The sequence below is a fragment of the Tamandua tetradactyla genome, chromosome 4, assembly GCF_023851605.1.
Source record: "Tamandua tetradactyla isolate mTamTet1 chromosome 4, mTamTet1.pri, whole genome shotgun sequence".
In the NCBI taxonomy this organism is placed as follows: domain Eukaryota; kingdom Metazoa; phylum Chordata; class Mammalia; order Pilosa; family Myrmecophagidae; genus Tamandua; species Tamandua tetradactyla.
The window spans coordinates 118,606,033-118,626,149 of record NC_135330.1 but is presented as its reverse complement, the minus strand read 5'-3'; the positions used below and the strand labels follow the sequence as shown (position 1 = coordinate 118,626,149).

Genomic DNA, 20,117 nt, shown 5'->3' with positions numbered 1-20,117 from the left:
TACAGATGAAGGAAACTGAGACTCAGAGAGATGTTAGAGTCATGCTGTGCGGTACTTCAAACGTTGGTGGCTTGGCAGCCACATGTAATGCTTCAAAAATAGGGAGGCAGTGCCATGAAGGACAGCACTGGGCTGGATGTCAGAGAAATTCACCTTTTGCTCCTAGCTCTGCCACTCTTGACCAGTCATCTGGTCTTTCTGAGCCTTGATGTCCTCATGTATAAAAACATCTGCTTTTTCTATCCCACAGGAATTGTCAAGAGAATCAACCATGATAATATAGCCCTTGAAAACTGTGGAGCTTTATACACATATAGTCAACCCATTAGGGCTGCAAGTAACAAAATACCTATCAAGAGTAGTTTAAACAAATAGGGGTTTCTTTTATTTATTTTTTTTATATAACCAGAAGTCTAGAGAGTTTCTAGATTATTGATTTTTCAATGGTACTATCAAATCTCTCTCTAGCTTGCCTCTTTGCTGCCACAGTGTCTTGACTTGTCATCCTTGTGCTATCATTACATGGCTATGAAATAGCTGCCATAGCTCTAGATTACACCTCTACTTTCAGCTCAAGAAGACAGAGGAAGCTATATCTGTCTCCTTTACCAAGAAAGCAAAAGCCTTCCCAGAAACTGAACAAGATATTCTGCTTATATGTCACTACTGACCAAGAATATTTTATCCGGCCACTTCTAATTGCAAGGGAGGCTGGGAAAATGAGGGGCATTTTACTTTCTCAGCCTCTATAGTAAAGGCAGGCAGAATAAAAATGGGGGTTGAGAATAGATGTTTGTCAACCATCTTACAAATGTATGCCTCAGTGAGAATTATAAAACCAATGTCTGGATGTTTACTTATCCAAGGCTCTAACACATGCTTTACTACTACAGAAATCATCAGTACCAAAGTAAATACTATCTGGTCATGTTTTGATAACCTTTACTTACGTTTTTCTCCCTGACAAATGCAGATCTAATTTCCTTAATTCTTAAAATAAAAAGAAATTAACTTACAGCAATTTTTGCAGAAATCCAGAGAGAAAGAAGAGAAGTGGTAAGAAGAATTGTTCAAACTACCACAAGAAGACCAAATAGTGGACCACGGGGCAACCCAGGCTCTGGAAGACTGAACAATGAAACTAGACCCAGTGTACAAGAGGATTCCGAACCCTTCAATCCAGAGAACCCTTACCACGTGAGTGCTATTGTTTCCATGACTTAGCCAGACTGATGCATTAAATATAACATTGAAATGGTGGTGTTTCTACCAAAGTTTCAAAATGAGCAATGAAGACTTTTACTCACTTATTTTTAAAAATACAAACCGTAAAATCCTGATTAGCTATAACCCTTTTTCAGAGTGGTTTTCTGTACGCTCCTTCTGAGTCACAGACAAATTCATTAAAACAAATTCGTACTGGGAATTTGATTATTTAAGAATGTTTCCCACAGTGCATCTTTTAGAGTTAACACACAGACTGAAAATACTCTCTTTCTCCCTTTATATCCAGTTTATTCATCCATTCAACAAACATTGGTTGAATACCTGCTCATTTCCAAGTCTTGTGCAGGCACAGAGTCAGCTGAAACTTCTGTGTTGGTTGCTCACAGTCCAGTCAGGGAGACAGACTCACACATAGACAAAACACTTTACACTGAAACATTGAGAACCAATGTCTATAATTATGACACTGGTTTTATATTTAATTATTAAATTATATTTTAAAATTATTATATTTAATTACAAAGTGCTAAAAAATTTCAAATCGACAAATGAATATTTATTATTACTCTATGTTCTGGGGAGTGAAAGGAGAATAATAAATATTTATTTCTAAGTAGTTTTTTAATTGAAAAATACTGCATACGTATGTTTTTAAAAAAGAGTACACAAAAGCATATAATGAAAAGTGAGCCTCCCTTCCACCCTATACACCCTTCCCAGAGCAACCCATTGATGACTATGTGCCCAGTTTTTCTGAACAAGCAAGTATGCACAGACACATCTTTTCTTTTTCACACAAATGAGAGCATACAGATATTCTGAATCTTGCTTTCTTTACAGTTATATATAGTATAGAGGTTATTCTATATCTCCCCCACAGATCTACTACATTCATAGTATTCCCACTGCATAGACTGATCTACTGAAATTTAACTAGTTCTGCTTTGATGGACATTTAAGTTACGCTGTTACAAATACTGTTAAAGTATACAACCTAGTACATGCCTTTTAGGGTCTGGATGAAATGCCTCATAGGAAGGGTTACATGGGATAATGCACTTGAAACACAATGCTTGGCACAAAGTAATAAGCACCTGCTCAGCGCCAGCTGTTATATCTCTTGTACACATGTGTGAGTATATCTTTAACATATAAACTGAAGCATGGGTCCACTGGGTCAAAGTAAATGGGAATTTTACATTTCAGTGGAGGATACCAAATTGTCTTCCAAGGAATCACACCAGCTACACACCTGCAAATGGTAATGACAGGACTCATTTCTTTTCAAACTTTTTCTTTATCTTTGCTAATCTCTTGGATATAAAAGTATATCTCATGGTTGTTTATTGTGCCTATCTTTAATTATGTGCAAGGTTGAGCATTTTTTCATACACTGATAAGTATTTTGTATATTTTTTCTATGTAGCCTGTTCAGTCCCACACTATTTGCAATGTGCTGCAAATATATTTTCTAGTTTATCATTTTATATTAATATATTTTAGATTTAGAGCAAAAAGAATTTTTTAAATAACTCAAGGCTTATCAGAAATTCAGGACATCACAGTATTTCATTCTCTAAGCTCAGAGAATAATAAAAAGGAAATAAAACCTAAATAGGAAAACAGAAAATTTAATGTAGTTTATTCCCCAAGTAGCTAGGTTGGCTGAATCTGGTTCAATGGATGAGGGCATCAGGGATGATACCTATCCCCTGAAAAACTCCAATTACATAAATTTTTTTTTCTTTATCATATGTTGAGCTTTAATCAGAAACCCTTCCCTGTGATCGCACATTCCACATATGCCTTTGAGAAAATAGTTTAGAGCAAGAACCTGAAATTTCCTCTCAATTTTTTATTCCTAACAAACCCCTGTCAAACACTCAGATGAGGAAATGCCACAACAGAAGTCCTTTTGATTCACCCTGCCCCTAAGAAGTCAGCTACAGTTAATTAATTAATGAGGTGGTCATTCTTTTTTTTTTCTAACCCTGATGAGAGCATTTCAAAAGAGATAAGAGGGCAGGTCACTTTGGCTCAGCCAGTAGAGTTCTCACCTGCCATACTGGAGACCTGGGTTCGATTCCTGGTGCCTGCCCATGCAAAAAAAAAAAAAAGAGAGAGAGAGAAAAGAGTCTAGAGGATGAAAAAGAATGGTATAAGAGAGTTAAGACAATAAACAGTATTTTGGTGACAATAGAGTGTCAGGGAATTGTTAATTTTGTTAGGTATGTAATGGCATTGTAGTTGTATAAGGAGATATCCTCCTATTTGGGAGGCATGTTCTAATATATTTTTGCATGAAATGTTACAATGCCTTCGATTCTCTTTAAAGCCACTTCAAATTTTACTTAAAATACATCAGGAAAAAAAAAACAGATGAAGTAAATTTAATAACAGGTTAACAATGGTTACGTCTAGAAGACGAGTGTATTGGTGTTCACAATACTATTTCCATACCCTTTCAGTATGTTTGAAAATGATTATAATGTTATCAGAAAAGACTAGAGGGTTGTTTTGGTCACTTTGCCCAGGCCTAACCTGTCCAATGATGTATCTCTCCCAAAACTGAACATATTTAAAATTGTTTTAAATTGAAAACAATTTAAGCTGAAGCAAGGATTTACATTAAAGATAAGTGTTTCTTGGCAATATAATTCAGTACCATGAAAAAGAAGATGCAGGATCTATACCCTCAGAAATCTTTGAAAAGGATAAGTAAATTGAGCAAAGGGCAAGTTCACTCCAGCTCTGTGATCTCTCCAGCAGTGAAAATGAGTACTTTTGTAGGCAATTTTTACTGAATGTAATTTTGTGTTTATGTAAAGTGATAATGGCACATAGAAACCAGAGGGGAAAAGTTTAAGGTCTTGAATGTTTACTTATTGTTATGATACCTTTTCCTCTGGGTGTTTCAGACCTCTTATTTCCCCATGGAGATAACATCCCTATTCTGTTGTTGCAATGAAGGTAGAATACTTGACAATGTTCTCAGAGCCAATGCAACTGAAATTGAAATCTGTCATTAACAAAATTCAGCAAGTTCCAAAATGTGGCCCCTGGCCCAAATCAAAAGGGCAAGCCCTTGATCTTGAGGCTTGCTCTTGTGAAGCTTATGTATCTAGTGGAAAAGATTAACCTACCTATAAGTATGCCTAAGAATTACTTCTAAAGGACCTCTTTTGTTGTTCAGATGTGACCTCACTCTCTCTAAGTCCAACTCTGAAAGTGAAATCATTGCCCTCCCCACTACATGGGATATGACATCCAGGGGTAGGAAAGTCTCCCTGGCGGCATAGGAGATGAGTCCCAGGAATGAGCCTGGCCCTGGCACTGTGGGATCAGCAATGCCATACTGACCAAAAGGGGGAAAAGAAGTATAACAAATAAGGTATCAGTGGTTGAGAGAGTTCAAGTGGAGTTGAGAGGCTACTCTGGAGGTCACACTTACTCAAGCTTTAGTTAGACTTACCAAACCCCAACCAAAACCATTCCAGCCAATCCTAAAGAACACCTAGGGCAATGTATAAGATTCTACAAAGGTTCCACACACTAGGGTAACTTTCTAAAACCTACTACTCCCAGATCGGTCCCTGGACCAGATAGGTCCTGGAACCTAGAGGGGCCAGCCTCTCCAGAATGTCAGCTAGTTCCATCTCCCTACCCCGTATTACTGACAGGCCTTTCGAACATGAAAAAGTTATAATGGGCATAGCCCAAATACCCCTAAAGAGTGGGAGAAAGATCAAAGGTGAGGTGGAATCATACAGAGTAGGTAGGGTTTAACAAATGAGTATGATTGCTGAATCGTTATATTGATATTTCTTTTAGTCTCCAGTATCTTAGAGCTAGAAGTAAAAACTAAAAATAAAAGAACTGAATGCACAGAAATGTTCCAAGATGGTGGTTTAGTGAGATGTGGAATTTAGTTTGTACTCCAGAGCAGCTAGTTAATAGCCAGGAATAGTACAGAACAACTGCTGCATTCACATCAGTGACAGGACACACAGTGTACACCAGTCTGGACAAGCTGGATCAGTTGCGATCCCACACAGAACTGTGAGTCCCCCAAACCGTGAAGGCCAGTGCCTCTCCCTAGGCTCATTCCCAGAGGGGAAAGGAAAGAGACTTTACTAGCAGCCGGTGCTTAGCTCAACCAAGCTCCAATTGTGGAATTAATTAACAAATTCTAACTACTGAAAATAGGCCCCCAGCTCCAATAAACCTCGAATAAGAGCTAAAATTACTAGTTTTTGCCCTGTGCAGAGGGGCCAGGGCTGACTAAAAACAAAGCAAAGAACAAGTTTTTTGGATTGGACAGCACAAAACACTTGAAAAGGTCTGGACCCTAAAAAAGAGGGGACTCATAGGACCTGGAGATACATAGAGCAGTATATCAACTTAAGCTCTTGATCAACAAACCTGAGAAATGGGGCTCTGCTCTGAAAAAGGATTTTTTGTTGTTGCTTTGTTTCTACTGCTTAACTACTCATTAATAAAACTGCAAGGCTTCTCAGGCTCCAATTGCCCCAGACAAGGGTGGAATTAAGCTTGTATGAGAGACAAAGAGGCTGGTTAATTCCTTGGAGGTGGTGCCTTCCCCAGGAGAGGGGTGGGGCCCAGCTCAGGTGGAATCCCTCCCTCAAGGAATTCAGACCCCGGGGACTGAAAAACTGAAGCAATTAAAGCCAGCCTACCACCTCTCCTCTGTCTCAACCATGCCCCCAGCAGGGAGAGTCTGCTGAAGTTAAAGGTACCACATCACGTTATACTGGTGGGAAACCGAGGGCAGACAAGCACCACATAATGGACAGGAGAGGAAAAGCAGAGTCCAGAGGTGTCATAGGAAAGTCTGGCAACCTGCTGGGTCTCACCCTCAGGAAAAACTGATGCAGATGACTCATTCCTCCTGAGAAGAGGCTAGTGTGGTCTGGGAAAATCTGACTGGGGTCTATAATATCTAAGTAGACCCGTCTAAGAAAAAAGTACCTCCAAACAGGCAGGGCAAGAAACAAGAAAACATGAACTGAAAAATTCTGATACATTAAAGAAAACCTATGCTAGAGGTCTAGGATAAACTGAACTAAATGTCAAAGAACAGCCAAGGAAATCCTAGGTAAAAGAGTGAAAACAATTTCCAGAATAAACTAATTAAGGAAATTAAATGCCTAGACGCCAGCAAAAAGTAACAAATTATACTCAGAAAATTGAAGATATGGCCCAGTTAAAGGAACAAACCAGTAATTCAAATGAGATACAAGATTTGAAACAATTAATTCAGGATGTTCAAACAGACATGGAAAAATCTCATCAAAAATCAAATCAATAGATTGAGGGAGGATATAAAGAAGGCAAGGGATGAACAAAAAGAAGAAATTGAAAGCCTGAAAAAACAAATCACAGAACTTATGGGAATGAAAGCCACAATAGAAGAAATGAAAAAAAAAAAATGGAAACCTACAATGTTAGATTTCAAGAGGCAGAAGATAGGATTAGGGAACTGGAGGATGGGACATCTGAAATCCAACAAGCAATACAAAGTATAGGGTAAAGAATGGGAAAATATGAGCATAGACTCAGGGAATTGAATGACAACATGAAGCACATGAATATGCATGTTGTGGGTGTCCCAGAAGGAGAAGAGAAAGGAAAAAGAGGAGAAAGACTAATGGAGGAAATTATCAGTGAAAATTTCCCAACTCTTATGAAAGACTTAAAATTACAGATCCAAGAAGTGCAACACACCACAAACAGAATAGATCCAAGTAGACATATTCCAAGACACTTACTAATCAGAATGTCAGATGTCAAAAAGAGAGAGAGAATCTTGAAAGCAGCAAGAGAAAAGCAATCCATCACATACAAGGGAGGCCCAATAAGACTATGCATAGATTTCTCAGCAGAAACCATGGAGGTGAGAAGACCAGGGTGTGATATATTTAAGATTCTAAAAATTGCCAACCAAGAATTCTATATCAGCAAAATTCTCCTTCAAAAATGAGGGAAAAGATCCCACAGGCTGCTTCCCAGAGGGGAAATGAAAGAGACTTTACCAGCATCAGGGGCTGAGCCTCACCAAATGCCAATTGTGGAATTAATTAACAAATTCTGACTACTAAAAATAGGCCCCCAGCTCAGGTGAACTTGGTCAAAGCGGAGGTTGCTCATTTTTGCCCCAGCGCCAAAGGGAAAGGGCTGATGGAAAAAGAAAAAAAAAAGGAAACAGAGATTTTTATGACTGTGTTTCTACAAAGGCTTGACTGCCTTTGGATACAGCGGCAGGGCTCCTCAGACTGCAACTGCCCCAGGCATAGGCAGAAACAAGCTCGTTTTACGGCTTGTCTGGAGCCTGTGCCTTCCCAGGGGAGGGGTGAAGCCCAACTCAGGTGGAATTCCTCCCTCAAGGAGTTCAGACACCAGGGCTTGGTAATTTGAAGCCATTAAAACCAGCCTACTACCTCTCCTCTGTCTCTACCATGCCCCCAGCAGGGAGAGTCTGCCAAAGTTAAAGGTACCGCATCATCTTATGCTGGTGGGACCTGCAGGCAGACAAGCAAGACATACTGGGCAGGATAAGAAAAACAGAGTCCAGAGACTTCACAGGAAAGTCTTTCAACCTGCTGGGCATCTCACCCTCAGGGAAAACTGACCAGGTGACTCTTTCCTCCTGAGAGGAAGCCAGTTTAGTCTGGGAAGATCCAGCTGGGGTCTATAATACCTAAGTAGACCCTCCTAAGTGTGTGTGTGGGGGGAAGGCACCATACAAGCAGGGCAAGAAACAAGAAAACAAGAACTGAAAACTTCTCCTCTGTTAAACAAAACCTAAGCTAGAGGTCCAGATAAAACTGAACTGAATGTCAAAGAACAGATAGACAAATTCATCCAGCAAGAAAACCCAAGGTAAAAGAAGTGAAAGCAATCTCCAGAATGAACTAATTAAGGTAATTAAATGCCTAGATGCCAGCAAAAAAACAAATCACACTAGGAAAATTGAAGATATGGCCCAGTCAAATGAACAAACCAACAATTCAAATAAGATACAGGAGCTGAAACAATTTATTCAGAATATACAAACAGACATGGAAAACCTCATCAAAAACCAAATCAGTGAATTGAGGGAGGATATAAAGAAGGCAAGGAATGAACAAAAAGAAGAAATCAGAAGTCTGAAAAAACAAATCACAGAACTTATGGGAATGAAAGGCACGGTAGAGGAGATGAAAAAAGCAATGGAAATCTACAACGGTAGATTTTGAGAGGCAGAACATAGGATTAGTGAACTGGAGGATGGAACATCTGAAATCCGACAAGAAAAAGAAAATACAGGGAAAAATGGAAAAATATGAGCAGGGACTCAGGGAATTGAATGATAATATGAAGCACACGAATATACGTGTTGTGGGTGTCCCAGAAGGAGAAGAGAAGGGAAAAGGAGGAGAAAAACTAATGGAGGAAGTTATCACTGAAAATTTCCCAACTCTCATGAAAGACTTAAAATTACAGATCCAAGAAGTGCAGCACAGCCCAAACAGAATAGATCCAAGTAGATGTACTCCAAGACATTTACTATTCAGAATGTCAGAGGTCAAAGAGAAAGAATCTTGAAAGCAGTAAGAGAAAAGCAATCCACCACATACAAGGGAAGCCCAATAAGACTATGCATAGGTTTCTCAGCAGAAACCATGAAGGTGAGAAGATAGCAGGGTGATATATTTAAATTATTAAAAGAGAAAAACTGCCAACCAAGAATTCTATATCCAGCAAATGTCCTTCAAAAATGAGAGTGAAATTAAAATATTTTCAGACAAAAAATCACTGAGAGAATTTATGACCAAGAGACCAGCTCTTCAAGAAATACTAAAGGGAGCACTAGAGGCAGATATGAAAAGACAGGAGAGAGAGATGTGGAGAAGAGTGTAGAAAGGAAGACTATGAGTAAAGGTAAAAAGAAGGAAAATCAGCTGTGACATATAAAATCCAGAAGGCAAAATAGTAGAAGAAAGTACTACCTGTGCAGTAATAATACTAAATATTAATGGATTAAACTCCCCAATCAAAAGACATAGACTGGCAGAATGGATTGAAAAACAGGACCCATCATCTGCATGCTGTCTCTACTCAAAGGACATGAGGGTAAGGACACAAATGGACATTTGCACACCAAAGTTTATAGCAGCATCATTTACAATTACCAAGAGATGGAAACAGCCAAAATGTCCATCAACAGACGGGTGGCTAAACAAACTGTGGCATATACATATGATGGAATATTATGCAGCTGTAAGACAGAATAAAGTTATAAAGTATGTAACAACATGGATGGACCTCAAGGACATTATGCTGAGTTAGATTAGCCAAAAACAAAAGGACAAATACTGTATGATCTCACTGAAATGAACTGACATTAGTGAATAAACTTGGAATATTTCATTGGTAACAGAGACCATAGGGAGATAGAAATAGGATAAGATACTTGGTAATTGGAGCTGAAGGGATACAGATTGTGCAACAGAACTGACTATAAAATCTCAGAAATGGACAGCACAATACCACCTAACTGTAATACAATTAAGTTAAAACACTGAATGAAGTTGAATGTGAGAATGATAGAGGGAAGAGGGCTGGGGGCATAAATAAAATCACAAAGAAAGACAGACAATAAAGATTGAGATGGTATAATCTAGGAATGCCTAGAGTGTATAATGATAGTGACTAAATGTACAAATTAAAAAAATGTTTTTGCATGAGGAAGAACAAAGGAATGTCATTACTGAAGGGTGCTAAAAATAGATGGTAATTCATATTTTAAAATTTCAACTTATGTGTGAGACTAAAGCAAAAATGTTTATTTGGTACAAAATTTATATTTTAACTAGTGCATCTCCTAATGTAACTTATGTAGATAGTTGGTTGAACAACATAAGTACATGGAACCTTGGGTAGGATACGAGATTTTGTTGGTTTGTCCAGAGTGATGCCCCAATGAATCCCAGAGTGATTTGATCACTGAATGGAAAAGTATTTGCAAAGTCTCCTTCAGGGAATGGTGAGAATGGGGGAAAATTCAACCTCCCCAAGTTGAATTCTTGATATTCTCACAAGCAGTGTGGAAAGCCAAAGTTATAGGCTGAGCCCCCAGTCTTGGGGTTTGTTTATATGAATCTTAACCCCAAAAAGGATAGGTCAAGCCTATTTAAAATTAGGCCTAAGAGTCACCCCCAAGAGAACCTCTTTTGTGGCTCAGATGTGGCCTCTCTCTCCAGCCAACACAACAAGCAAACTCACCACCCTCCCCCTCTCTACGTGGGACATGACTACCAGTTTTGTGGACCTTCCTGGCAACATGCGACAGAAATCCTAGAATGAGCTGAGACTCAGTATCAAGGGATTGAGAAAAACCCTGGAATGAGCTGAGACCCGGCATCAAGGGATGGAGAAAACCTTCTTGACCAAAAGGGGGAAGAGTGAAATGAGACAAAGTGTCAATGGCTGAGAGATTCCAAACAGAGTTGAGAGGTTATCCTGGAGGTTATTCTTACACATTAAGTAAATATCACCTTGTTATCCAAGATGTAGTGGAGAGGCTGGAGGGAACTGCCTGAAAATGTAGAGCTGTGTTCCAGTAGCCATGTTTCTTGATGATGACTGAATAATGATATAGTTTTCACAATGTGACTGTGTGATTGTGAAAACCTTTTATCTGATGCTCCTTTTATCTACTTTGTCAACAGATGAGTAGAACATATGGAATAAAAATAAATAATAGGGGGAACAAATGTTAAAATAAGTTTAGTTTGAAATGGTAGTGATCAATGAGAGGGAGGGGTAAAGGGTATGGTATGTATACTTTTTTTTCTGTTTTCATTTTATTTTTCTGTTGTCTTTTCATTTCTTTTTCTGAATTGATGCAAATGTTCTAAGAAATGATCATGATGATGAATATGCAACTATGTGATGATATTGTGAATTACTGATTATATATGTAGAACAGAATGAGCATATGTTAGGAATATTTGTGTTTCTTTCTTGTAATTTTTTAAATTAATAAACATTTTTTTAAAAAATGAGGGGGAGGGTGGTGTGACAGTAGCTCAGTGGCAGAATTCTCACCTGCCATGCCAGAGACCTGGGTTTGATTCCCAGTGCTTGCCCATACAAAAAAGAAGAGGGGGAAATTAAAACATTTCCAGACAAAAAAAATCACTGAGAGAATTTGTGGCCAAGAGACTGGCTCTGCAAGAAATACTAAAGGGAGCACTAGAGGCAGATAGGAAAGACAGGAGAGAGTGGTATGGAGAAGAGTGGAGAAATGAAGACTATCAGTAAAGGTAAAAAGAAAAAAATTAGATATGACATATAAAATCCAAAAGGCAAAAATGGTAGAAGAAAATACTGCCTTTACAGTAATAACACTAAATGTTAATGGGTTAAACTCCTCAATCAAAAGACAGAGACTCGCAGAATGGATTAAAAAACAGGACCCATCTATATGCTGTTGACAGGAGACACATTTTAGACCCAAACATAGGTTGAAAGTGTAAGGCTGGGAAAAGATATTTCATGCAAACAACAATCAAAAAAAGAGCAGTAGTAGCTATACTAATATCCAACAAATTAGACTTCAAATGTAAAACAGTTAAAAGAGACAAAAGTAGGATACTATGTACTAATAAAAGGGACAATTCAACAAGAAGACATAACAATCATAAATATTTATACACCAAGCTGGAGTGCTCCAAAATACATGAAGCAAACACTGAAAAGAGAAATAGACACTTCTATCATAATAGTTGGAGACTTCAATTCCCTGCTCTCATCAATGGACAGAACATCTAAACAGAGGATCAGTAAAGAAACAGAGAATTTGATTAATATAATAAACAAACTAGACTTAACAGACATTTATAGAACATTACTCCCCACAACAGCAGGGGATACCTTTTTCTGTAGTGCTCATGGATCATTCTCAAGGATAGACCATATGCTGGGTCACAAAGCAATTCTCAATAAATTTAAAAAGATTGAAATCATACAAAACAGCTTCTCAGATCATAAATGAATGAAGTTGGAAATCAATAACAGGTAGAGGGCCAGAAAATTCCCAAATATATGAAAGCTCAACAACACACTCTTAAACAACTAGTGGGTCAAGGAAGAAATTACAAGAGAAATCAGTAAATATCTTGAGGCAAATGAAAATGAAAACAAAACTTGTATGCAGCAAAGGCAGTGCTAACAGTGAAATTTATTGACTTAAATGCCCATACCAAAAAAGAAAGAGCAAAAATCGAGGAATTAACTGTTCACTTGGAATAGCTAAAGAAAGAACAGCAAACTAACCCCAAAGCAAACAAAAGGAAAGAAATAATGAAGATCAGAGCAGAAGTAAATGAAATTGAGAACATGCAAACAATTGAGAAAATAAAAAAAATCAGAAGTTGGTTCTTTGAGAAAATAAAAAAAAAAAAAAAACTGATGGACCCTTAACAAGGTTGACAAAAAGGAGAGGATGCAAATAAATAAAATAATTTATTTTATGATCTCATTACCACAGAAATAAAGGTGGTAATGAGAGGATATTATGAAGAACTTTATGCTAATAAACTAGACAATGTTGATGAAATGGATAACATCCTAGAAAGGCATGAAAACTACATTGATTTGAGAAGAAATTGACGACCTCAAGAAACCAATCATGAGTAAAGAAATTGAATCAGTCATTAAAAAGCTCCCCCAAAAGAAAAGCCCAGACCAGATGGCTTCAAATGTGAATTCTACCAATAATTCAAGAAAGAATTAGTACCAACCCTGCTCAAACTCTTCAGAAAATGTAAAGAAGGCCACCTAACTCATTCTATGAAGCCAACATCACCCTCATAACAAAGCCAAATAAAGATACTATAAGAAAAGAAAACTACAGACCAATCTCTCTAATGAATATAGAGGCAAAAATCCTCCAAAAAAATTCTTGCAAATCGAATCCAGCAGCACATTAGGAGAATCATACACCATGACCAAACTGGATTCATCCCAGCTATGCAAGGATGGTTCAACATAAAATCAATTAATGTAACACACTGTCATGGTCAGGCTCATGTGTCAACTTGGCCAAGTGGTGGTACCTGTTTGTCTGGTTGTGCAAGTGCTGGCCTGTCTGTTGCAATGAGGAAATTTCATAGAATTAAATCATGATCACGTCACCTACATCCACAGCTGATTCCATTTGTAATCAGCCAAGGGGAGTGTCTTCTGCAATGAGTGATGCTCAATCTAATCACTGGAAGCCTTTTAAGGAGGATTCAGAAGAGACAGGCTCTCTTCCTGCTCCAGCTAGTGAGCCTCTCCTGTGGAGTCTGTCCAGACCCTCCATCGGAATCGTCAGCTTCACAGTCTGCCCTGCAGATTCTGGACTCTGCATTCCCATGGTCATGTAAGACACATTTATATAAGACAACAGCAAGTGTTCCCTGTTGATTCTGTTTCTCTAGAAAACCCTAACTAATACACATACCATACCAACAAATCAAAGCAGAAAGACCACATGATCATCTTGATTGATGCAGAAAAGGCATTTGACAAAATTCAACATCCTTTCTTGTTGAAAACACTTCAAAGGATAGGAATGGAAGGGAACTTCCTCAATGTGATAAAGGGAATATATGAAAAATGCATAGTTAACATCATTCTTGATGGGAAAAGACTGGAGGCTTTCTCCCTAAGATCAGGAACAAGACAAGGATCTCCACTGTCACCACTGTTATTCAACCTTGTGTTGGAAGTTCTAGCCAGAACAATTAGACAAGAAAAAGAAATACAAGGCATCAAAATTGGAAAGGAAGAAGCAAAATATGTCAAAAACCCCGAAAAATCCACAGCATAACCACTAGAACTAATAAATGAATACAGCAAAGTGGCAGGTTACAAGATCAACACTCAAAAATCTATAGTATTTCTATACACTAGTAATAAGCAATATGAGGGGGAAATCAAGGAAAAAGTCATTTACAATTGCAATCAAAAGAATAAAATATTTAGGATTAAATTCAACTAAGGATAAAAAAGAGTTATACAAACAAAAACTACAAGAAATTGCTAAAAGAAATCACAGAAGACCTAAATGAATGGAAAGGCATATAGTGTTCATGGATTGGAAGACTTTATATAGTTAAGATTCAGTTCTACCTAAATTTATTTATAAATTCAATGCAATACCCAAATCCCCAAAACTTATTTTGCAGAAATAGAAAAACCAATAACCAAATTTATCTGGAAGGGCAGGGTGCCCCGAATAGCTAAAAATATCTTGAGAAAGAAAAATGAACTTGGAGGTCTCACACTACCTAACTTTAAGGCGTATTTCAAAGGTACAGTGGTCAAAACAGCATGGTGCTGGCATAAAGGTAGCTATACTGACCAATGGAATCTAATAGAGTGTTCAGATAGCGACCCTCTCATCTATGGACAAGTGATCTTTGAAAAGGCAGTCAAGCCAACTCACCTGGGACAGAACAGTCTCTTCAATAAAATGGTGCTTGGAGAACTGGATATCCACATGCAAAAGAATGAAAGAGGATTCATATCTCACACCCTATACAAAAATTAACTCAAAATGGGTCAAAGACCTAAACATTAAAGCTAAGACCATAAAACTATTAGAAGAAAAGGGAAATATCTTATAGAACTTGTAATAGGAGGTGGTTTCCTACATCTTAACACCCAAAGCACGAGCACTGAATAAAGAAATAGATATATGGGAACTCCTCAAAATTAAACACTTTTGTGCATCAGAGAACTTTGTCAAGAAAGTAGACAGCCTACCCAAGGAGAGACAATATTTGGAAACAACATATCGGATAAGGGTCTAGTATCCAGAATATAGAGAGATTGTTCACCTCAATAACAAAAAGACAAACAACCCAATTAAAAAATGGGCAATAGGCATGAGCAGTCACTTTTCAGAAGAGGAAATACAAATAGCCAAAAGGCACATAAAATGGTGCTCAAATTCCCTGGCTATTAGGGAAATGAAATGCAAATCAAAACCACAATGAAATATCTCACACTGACCAGAATAGCCATTATCAATAAAATAGAAAATGACAAGTGCTGGATAGGATGTGGAGAAAGAGCCACATTTATCCACTTTGGTAGGAATGTAAAATGGTACACTGCTGTGGAAGGCAGTTTGGCAGTTCCTCAGGAAGCTAAGTATAGAATTGCCATATGATCCAACAATACCATTGCTAGTTATCTATTCAGAGGACATGAGGGCAAGGACACAAACGGACATTTGCACAGCAGTGTTTATAGCAGCATTTACAATTGCCAAGAGATGGAAACAGCCCAAATGTCCATCAACAAATGAGTGGCTAAAAAGTTGTGGTATATACATACAACAGAACATTACACAGCTGTAAGACAATGAAGTCATGAAGCATGTAACAATGTGGAGGACATTATTCTGAGTGACATTAGCCAGAAACAAAAGGACAAATACTGTATATGGTCTCACTGATAGGAACTAATATTAATGAATTAATTTGGAGAATTTCAGTTAAGAATAGAGGTCATCAGGAAATAGAAAGAGGGTAGAGATTGGGTAATTGGGGCTGAAGGGATACAGATTGTGCAACAGGATTGATTGTAAAAATTCAGGATTGTTTAAAAAAATGGGTAACACAATACTACCTGATTATAGCACAATAATATAAGTACACTGAATGAAGCTGAATGTGAGAATGATAGAGGAATGAGCGCTGGGGCTACATATGAAACCAGAAGGAGATAGACGATCAAGACTGAGATGGTATAATCTAGGAATGCCTAGAGTGTGCACTGATAGTGACTAAATGTAAAAAATTTTTAAATGTTTTTGCATGAAGAAGAAAGGAATGTCAATATTGCAGGGTGTTGAAAATAATGGTCATTCATATTTTAAAACTTCAGCTTCTGTGTGAGACAAAAGCAAGAAATGTTTATTTGGTGTAAAATTTTTATTTTGACTAGTGCACTTCGTAATTTAACTTATATGGACAGTTTAACTGAACACCGTTAAGTACATGGAACCTTGAATAGGGCATGAGATTTTGTTAGTTTGTCCAGATGACCTGATATATCCCAGATTGATTTGAACAGTGAATAAAGAAATACTTGCAAAGTCCTCTCGGAAGAATGGGGAAAAAGGGGGAACATTCAATTTCCCCATTTGGCGAATTCCCAATATTCTCACAAGCAGTGGGGACAACCAAATCAACAGGCCAAGCCCTCAATCTTGGGGTTTTTTCATATGAAACTTATCTCCACAAAGGATAGGCTAAACCTACTTAAAATCAGGCCTAAGAGTCACCCCCAGAGAACCTCTTTTGTTGCTCAGACATGGTCTCTCTCTCAACCAACATGGCAGGCAAACTCACTGTCCTCCTCTACTCTACATGGGACATGACTCCCAGAGGTGTAAATCTCCCTGACAACATGGGACAGAAATCCTAGAATGAGCTGGGACTCAATATCAAAAGAAACCTCAAAGAGAGAAATGAGACAAAATAGAACTCAGTGGCTGAGAGGTTTTGAACAGTTGAGAGGTTATCCTGGAGGTTATTCTTATGCATTATACAGGTATCCCCTGTTTAATTCAAGGTGTATTAGAGTGGCTAGAGGGAAGTGCCTGAAGCTGTAGAGCTGTGTTCCAGTAGCCATGTTTCTTGAAGATGATTTATAATGATACAGCTTTCACAATGTGACTGTGTAATTGTGAAACCCTGTGTCTAATGCTCCTTTTATCTAAGTATGGACAGATGAGTAAAAAATATGGATAAAAATAAATGGGGAACAAATGTTAAACTGAATAGAGTAAAATACTAGTGATCAACAAAAGGGAGTGGTTAAGGGGTATAGGAAAAAAATAGGGTGAACAAAGGTTAAAATATATTGGATGGATGGAACTACTAGCGGTCAATGAGAGGGAAAGGTGAGGGGTATGGTATGTATGAGATTTTTTTTTTTTTCTGGAGTGATAGATATTTAAGAAATGATCATGGTGATGAACATACACCAGTGATGATATTGTGAGCCACTGATTGTACACCAAATATGGAATGCTCATACGGTAAGAATGTTTGTATGTTTTGTCAATAAAAATATTTTAAAATAAGAGAACTGAAACCCATACCAACCTCTGAAATCTGTTCTACAAGTAACTGTTGCACTGTGCTTTGAAATTTATTGCTTTTTTGTATATGTTATTTTTAACAACATAAAAAAAGTCGATTGTGATGATAAAAATTTTATTTCTTCTAGCCTCCAATGTTCTGGAGCAGCTAGAAGGAAAAATCTGAGATGATGGTATAGTAGCCCATGACAAACTCTGGGATTTGTGCTGTAACTACTTATTAGAGTGCTTTGAAAACTATTGCTTTTTCTTTCTTTGCTTTGTATGTATGTAATATTATACAATAAAATAAGTTTTAAAAAAAGCAGTTCCTGGAGTTCTAGGAGCCATTACTACAAGAAGGCACCAACATACCACTGATTTAAAATTAGCAGTGGCAGAAATACAACTTTTGAATCAAAATGCTTTCTTTTTGTTTTGCTATTAAAAACAAGTTGAGTCAGTCACTATTGAGTGGTAACCATGGCTCATCAAAGGCATGCAGCAACTTGAATATTAAAAAAAAAAAATTCTATCAGTGACAGATCTGGAAGGGGAAAGTTCGTTGAAGTCATAAAGAATTGTGATTGAGGGCAGATTACAAGACTGAACACTCCTCACAGCAGGTTATGCTGATTTCTTGTAGCACTGAAAAATTCAGCGTCTTATTTAAAAATAATGTGCATGCTATAAACTCATGAAGGAAAAAACACAAATAACTGTCTTTTATTTCACAGCAGCAGGAAGGTGAAGGCATGACATTTGACCCTAGGCTGGATCATGAAGGAATCTGCTGTACAGAATGCAGGCGGAGCTACACCCACTGCCAGAGGATCTGTGAACCCCTGGGGGGCTATTATCCATGGCCTTATAATTATCAAGGTTGCCGTTCAGCCTGCCGAGTCATCATGCCATGTAGCTGGTGGGTGGCCCGCATCTTGGGCATGGTGTAAAATCACTTCATATACCAGGTGCTGCAAAATAAGAGTAAACTGAAGAGCTAAGCAGAGAAGCATGAGGCCATCTTGATGCTGAAGGATCACAAAGTATTTTACACTCAAACTGCATGGTATTGTTTTTGACTCCTTTAAATGATTACTTCTCAGTTGCTTTATAGAACTTTATCCCATACGTGCAAATGTACTGACAGGGTAGTTTAAATCTAAAATGCCCTAAAACCATCCTTTCATTATTTGCTCCTTTTTATTATTTGTTTTGCTTTGCCAATAAGACCTGCTTTTAAGTCTTCCCAAGCTATTTTGAAATAAACATGAAAAATTATTTACAGTTAGTCAGACTTCAATTGTACACTTGCATTCCTTTTGTACAGAATTCTTCAATTATTCTCAATCTTTACTATCCTTCCCCATCCTGTAAATGTGCCCTCCGAGTTCCCAAACAGGATCACAAATAAACAAAAAGAAAAATGGGAAAGTAATATTGTAAATTTCAGTGTAGTAGCTTATGGGAAATTATTTAATCTCTAGTATGTACTGGCATGTGATTACAAGTGCCTGCCCTATGTTAAGTCACCTCCAGTAAAAGAGCATTAGGATAAAGAGAAAATACATAGTGAAAGATAAGCCAGATTTATGGGGAAGAAAGAGGACTTCATTGACATTCTGAGAAGTTCGTCTTCATACCTTTTCAACCTGTTTTCAGTAAGTGGTAACTGGGCATGAAGAAGCATGATTTCCAGCTTTGTAGTACAAATTAGGCTGCTGATGTGGTTGAATTACCCATAAGTTACTCTCCTAGTAATGGGGCTGACAGCACCATGTGGCGGATATGCTAAGAAGGAATAGCTTATTTGTTCATAATGACATAAAGAAAGTCTCTCAGAAACAAGGATTGTCTTTAGAAATTGCAATATTAGAGTAAGAGGATGAGGAAGTATTTCACGTATTTGACATTCTGGTTTTGAATCCCAGTTTCTGAGTTAAAGAACAACTTAAATAAGGAAAAAGATGTTTTCCAAAATGATAATACAAGAATTCAGAGATGGCAAAAAGGTTTGATCTCACTACAGTCTCATATTCTGAATACATCTTATTGCTGTACATCTAACGTTTGCCACTTAAAGTCTGTGAAGTCATCCAGATTTTCTTAAAACCGGTTTATCAGATCAACGCTTACATGCTGGCATTTAACAGAATATATAAGAAGTGAGGTCTCCAGAGGAAAAAAAAAAGAGACTGAAATAACACAGGATAATCACACTCAGGTAACAGCTACTTCCTGCACAGTAAGTTAGTAATTTACATGTTTATTCTATAAAATGGTCATCACTTTATTAACTAAGCAAATATGTGCCAACAGTTCTTTACCCCCAACTCCCACTCCCACTGCCCAGCAACCTGTATTGGGTTTTACAAAAAAAAAAAAAAAAAAAAAAAAAAAAAATCCCAACCCAGATAAGCCTATAGTCTATTTAAGGATACAGATAATAAGGGTTTGGTAACACCAAGGGCTTTGGTAAATATGGGAGCATTCATTTCTTGAGGAAGAGAAGGCCAAAACAAGGTCTTTAATGATGAGCAGAAATTAGCCAGGCAAAGGAGACAGAGGAAATGCACTCCAGGCAGAGTGGGTAGTTTGAGTGTAGTTATAGAGGGGAAGCTGTGAGTAATCAGGTTGAGTTAGGAAGTAACCAAGATGGAAAAGTAGGAAGAAGCTCGAGTCTTATATGGCAGGTTAACTTGGGATTTTTTTCCTTGTGTGTGGGTAATACAGAGCCAGTGAA

At 37.7% G+C, this 20,117-nt stretch overlaps 1 protein-coding gene across 2 annotated transcripts in view; it reads left to right on the top strand.

Annotated features, from left to right (window-relative positions):
- CNMD (chondromodulin) overlaps nucleotides 1-19,740 on the top strand; it is a 38,420-nt gene extending 18,680 nt beyond the window's left edge. Inside the window, exons 6-7 of one of the 2 annotated variants that reach the window (XM_077158385.1) lie at nucleotides 1,031-1,197; nucleotides 18,115-19,740. In XM_077158385.1, the coding sequence (XP_077014500.1) occupies nucleotides 1,031-1,197; nucleotides 18,115-18,327 (380 nt within the window). In that variant the 3' untranslated portion in view covers nucleotides 18,328-19,740. Of the gene's footprint in view, nucleotides 1-1,030; nucleotides 1,198-18,111 lie in introns of both variants that reach the window. The other variant, XM_077158384.1, reaches the window with a different exon arrangement.
- The last annotated feature ends 377 nt before the right edge of the window (nucleotides 19,741-20,117 follow it).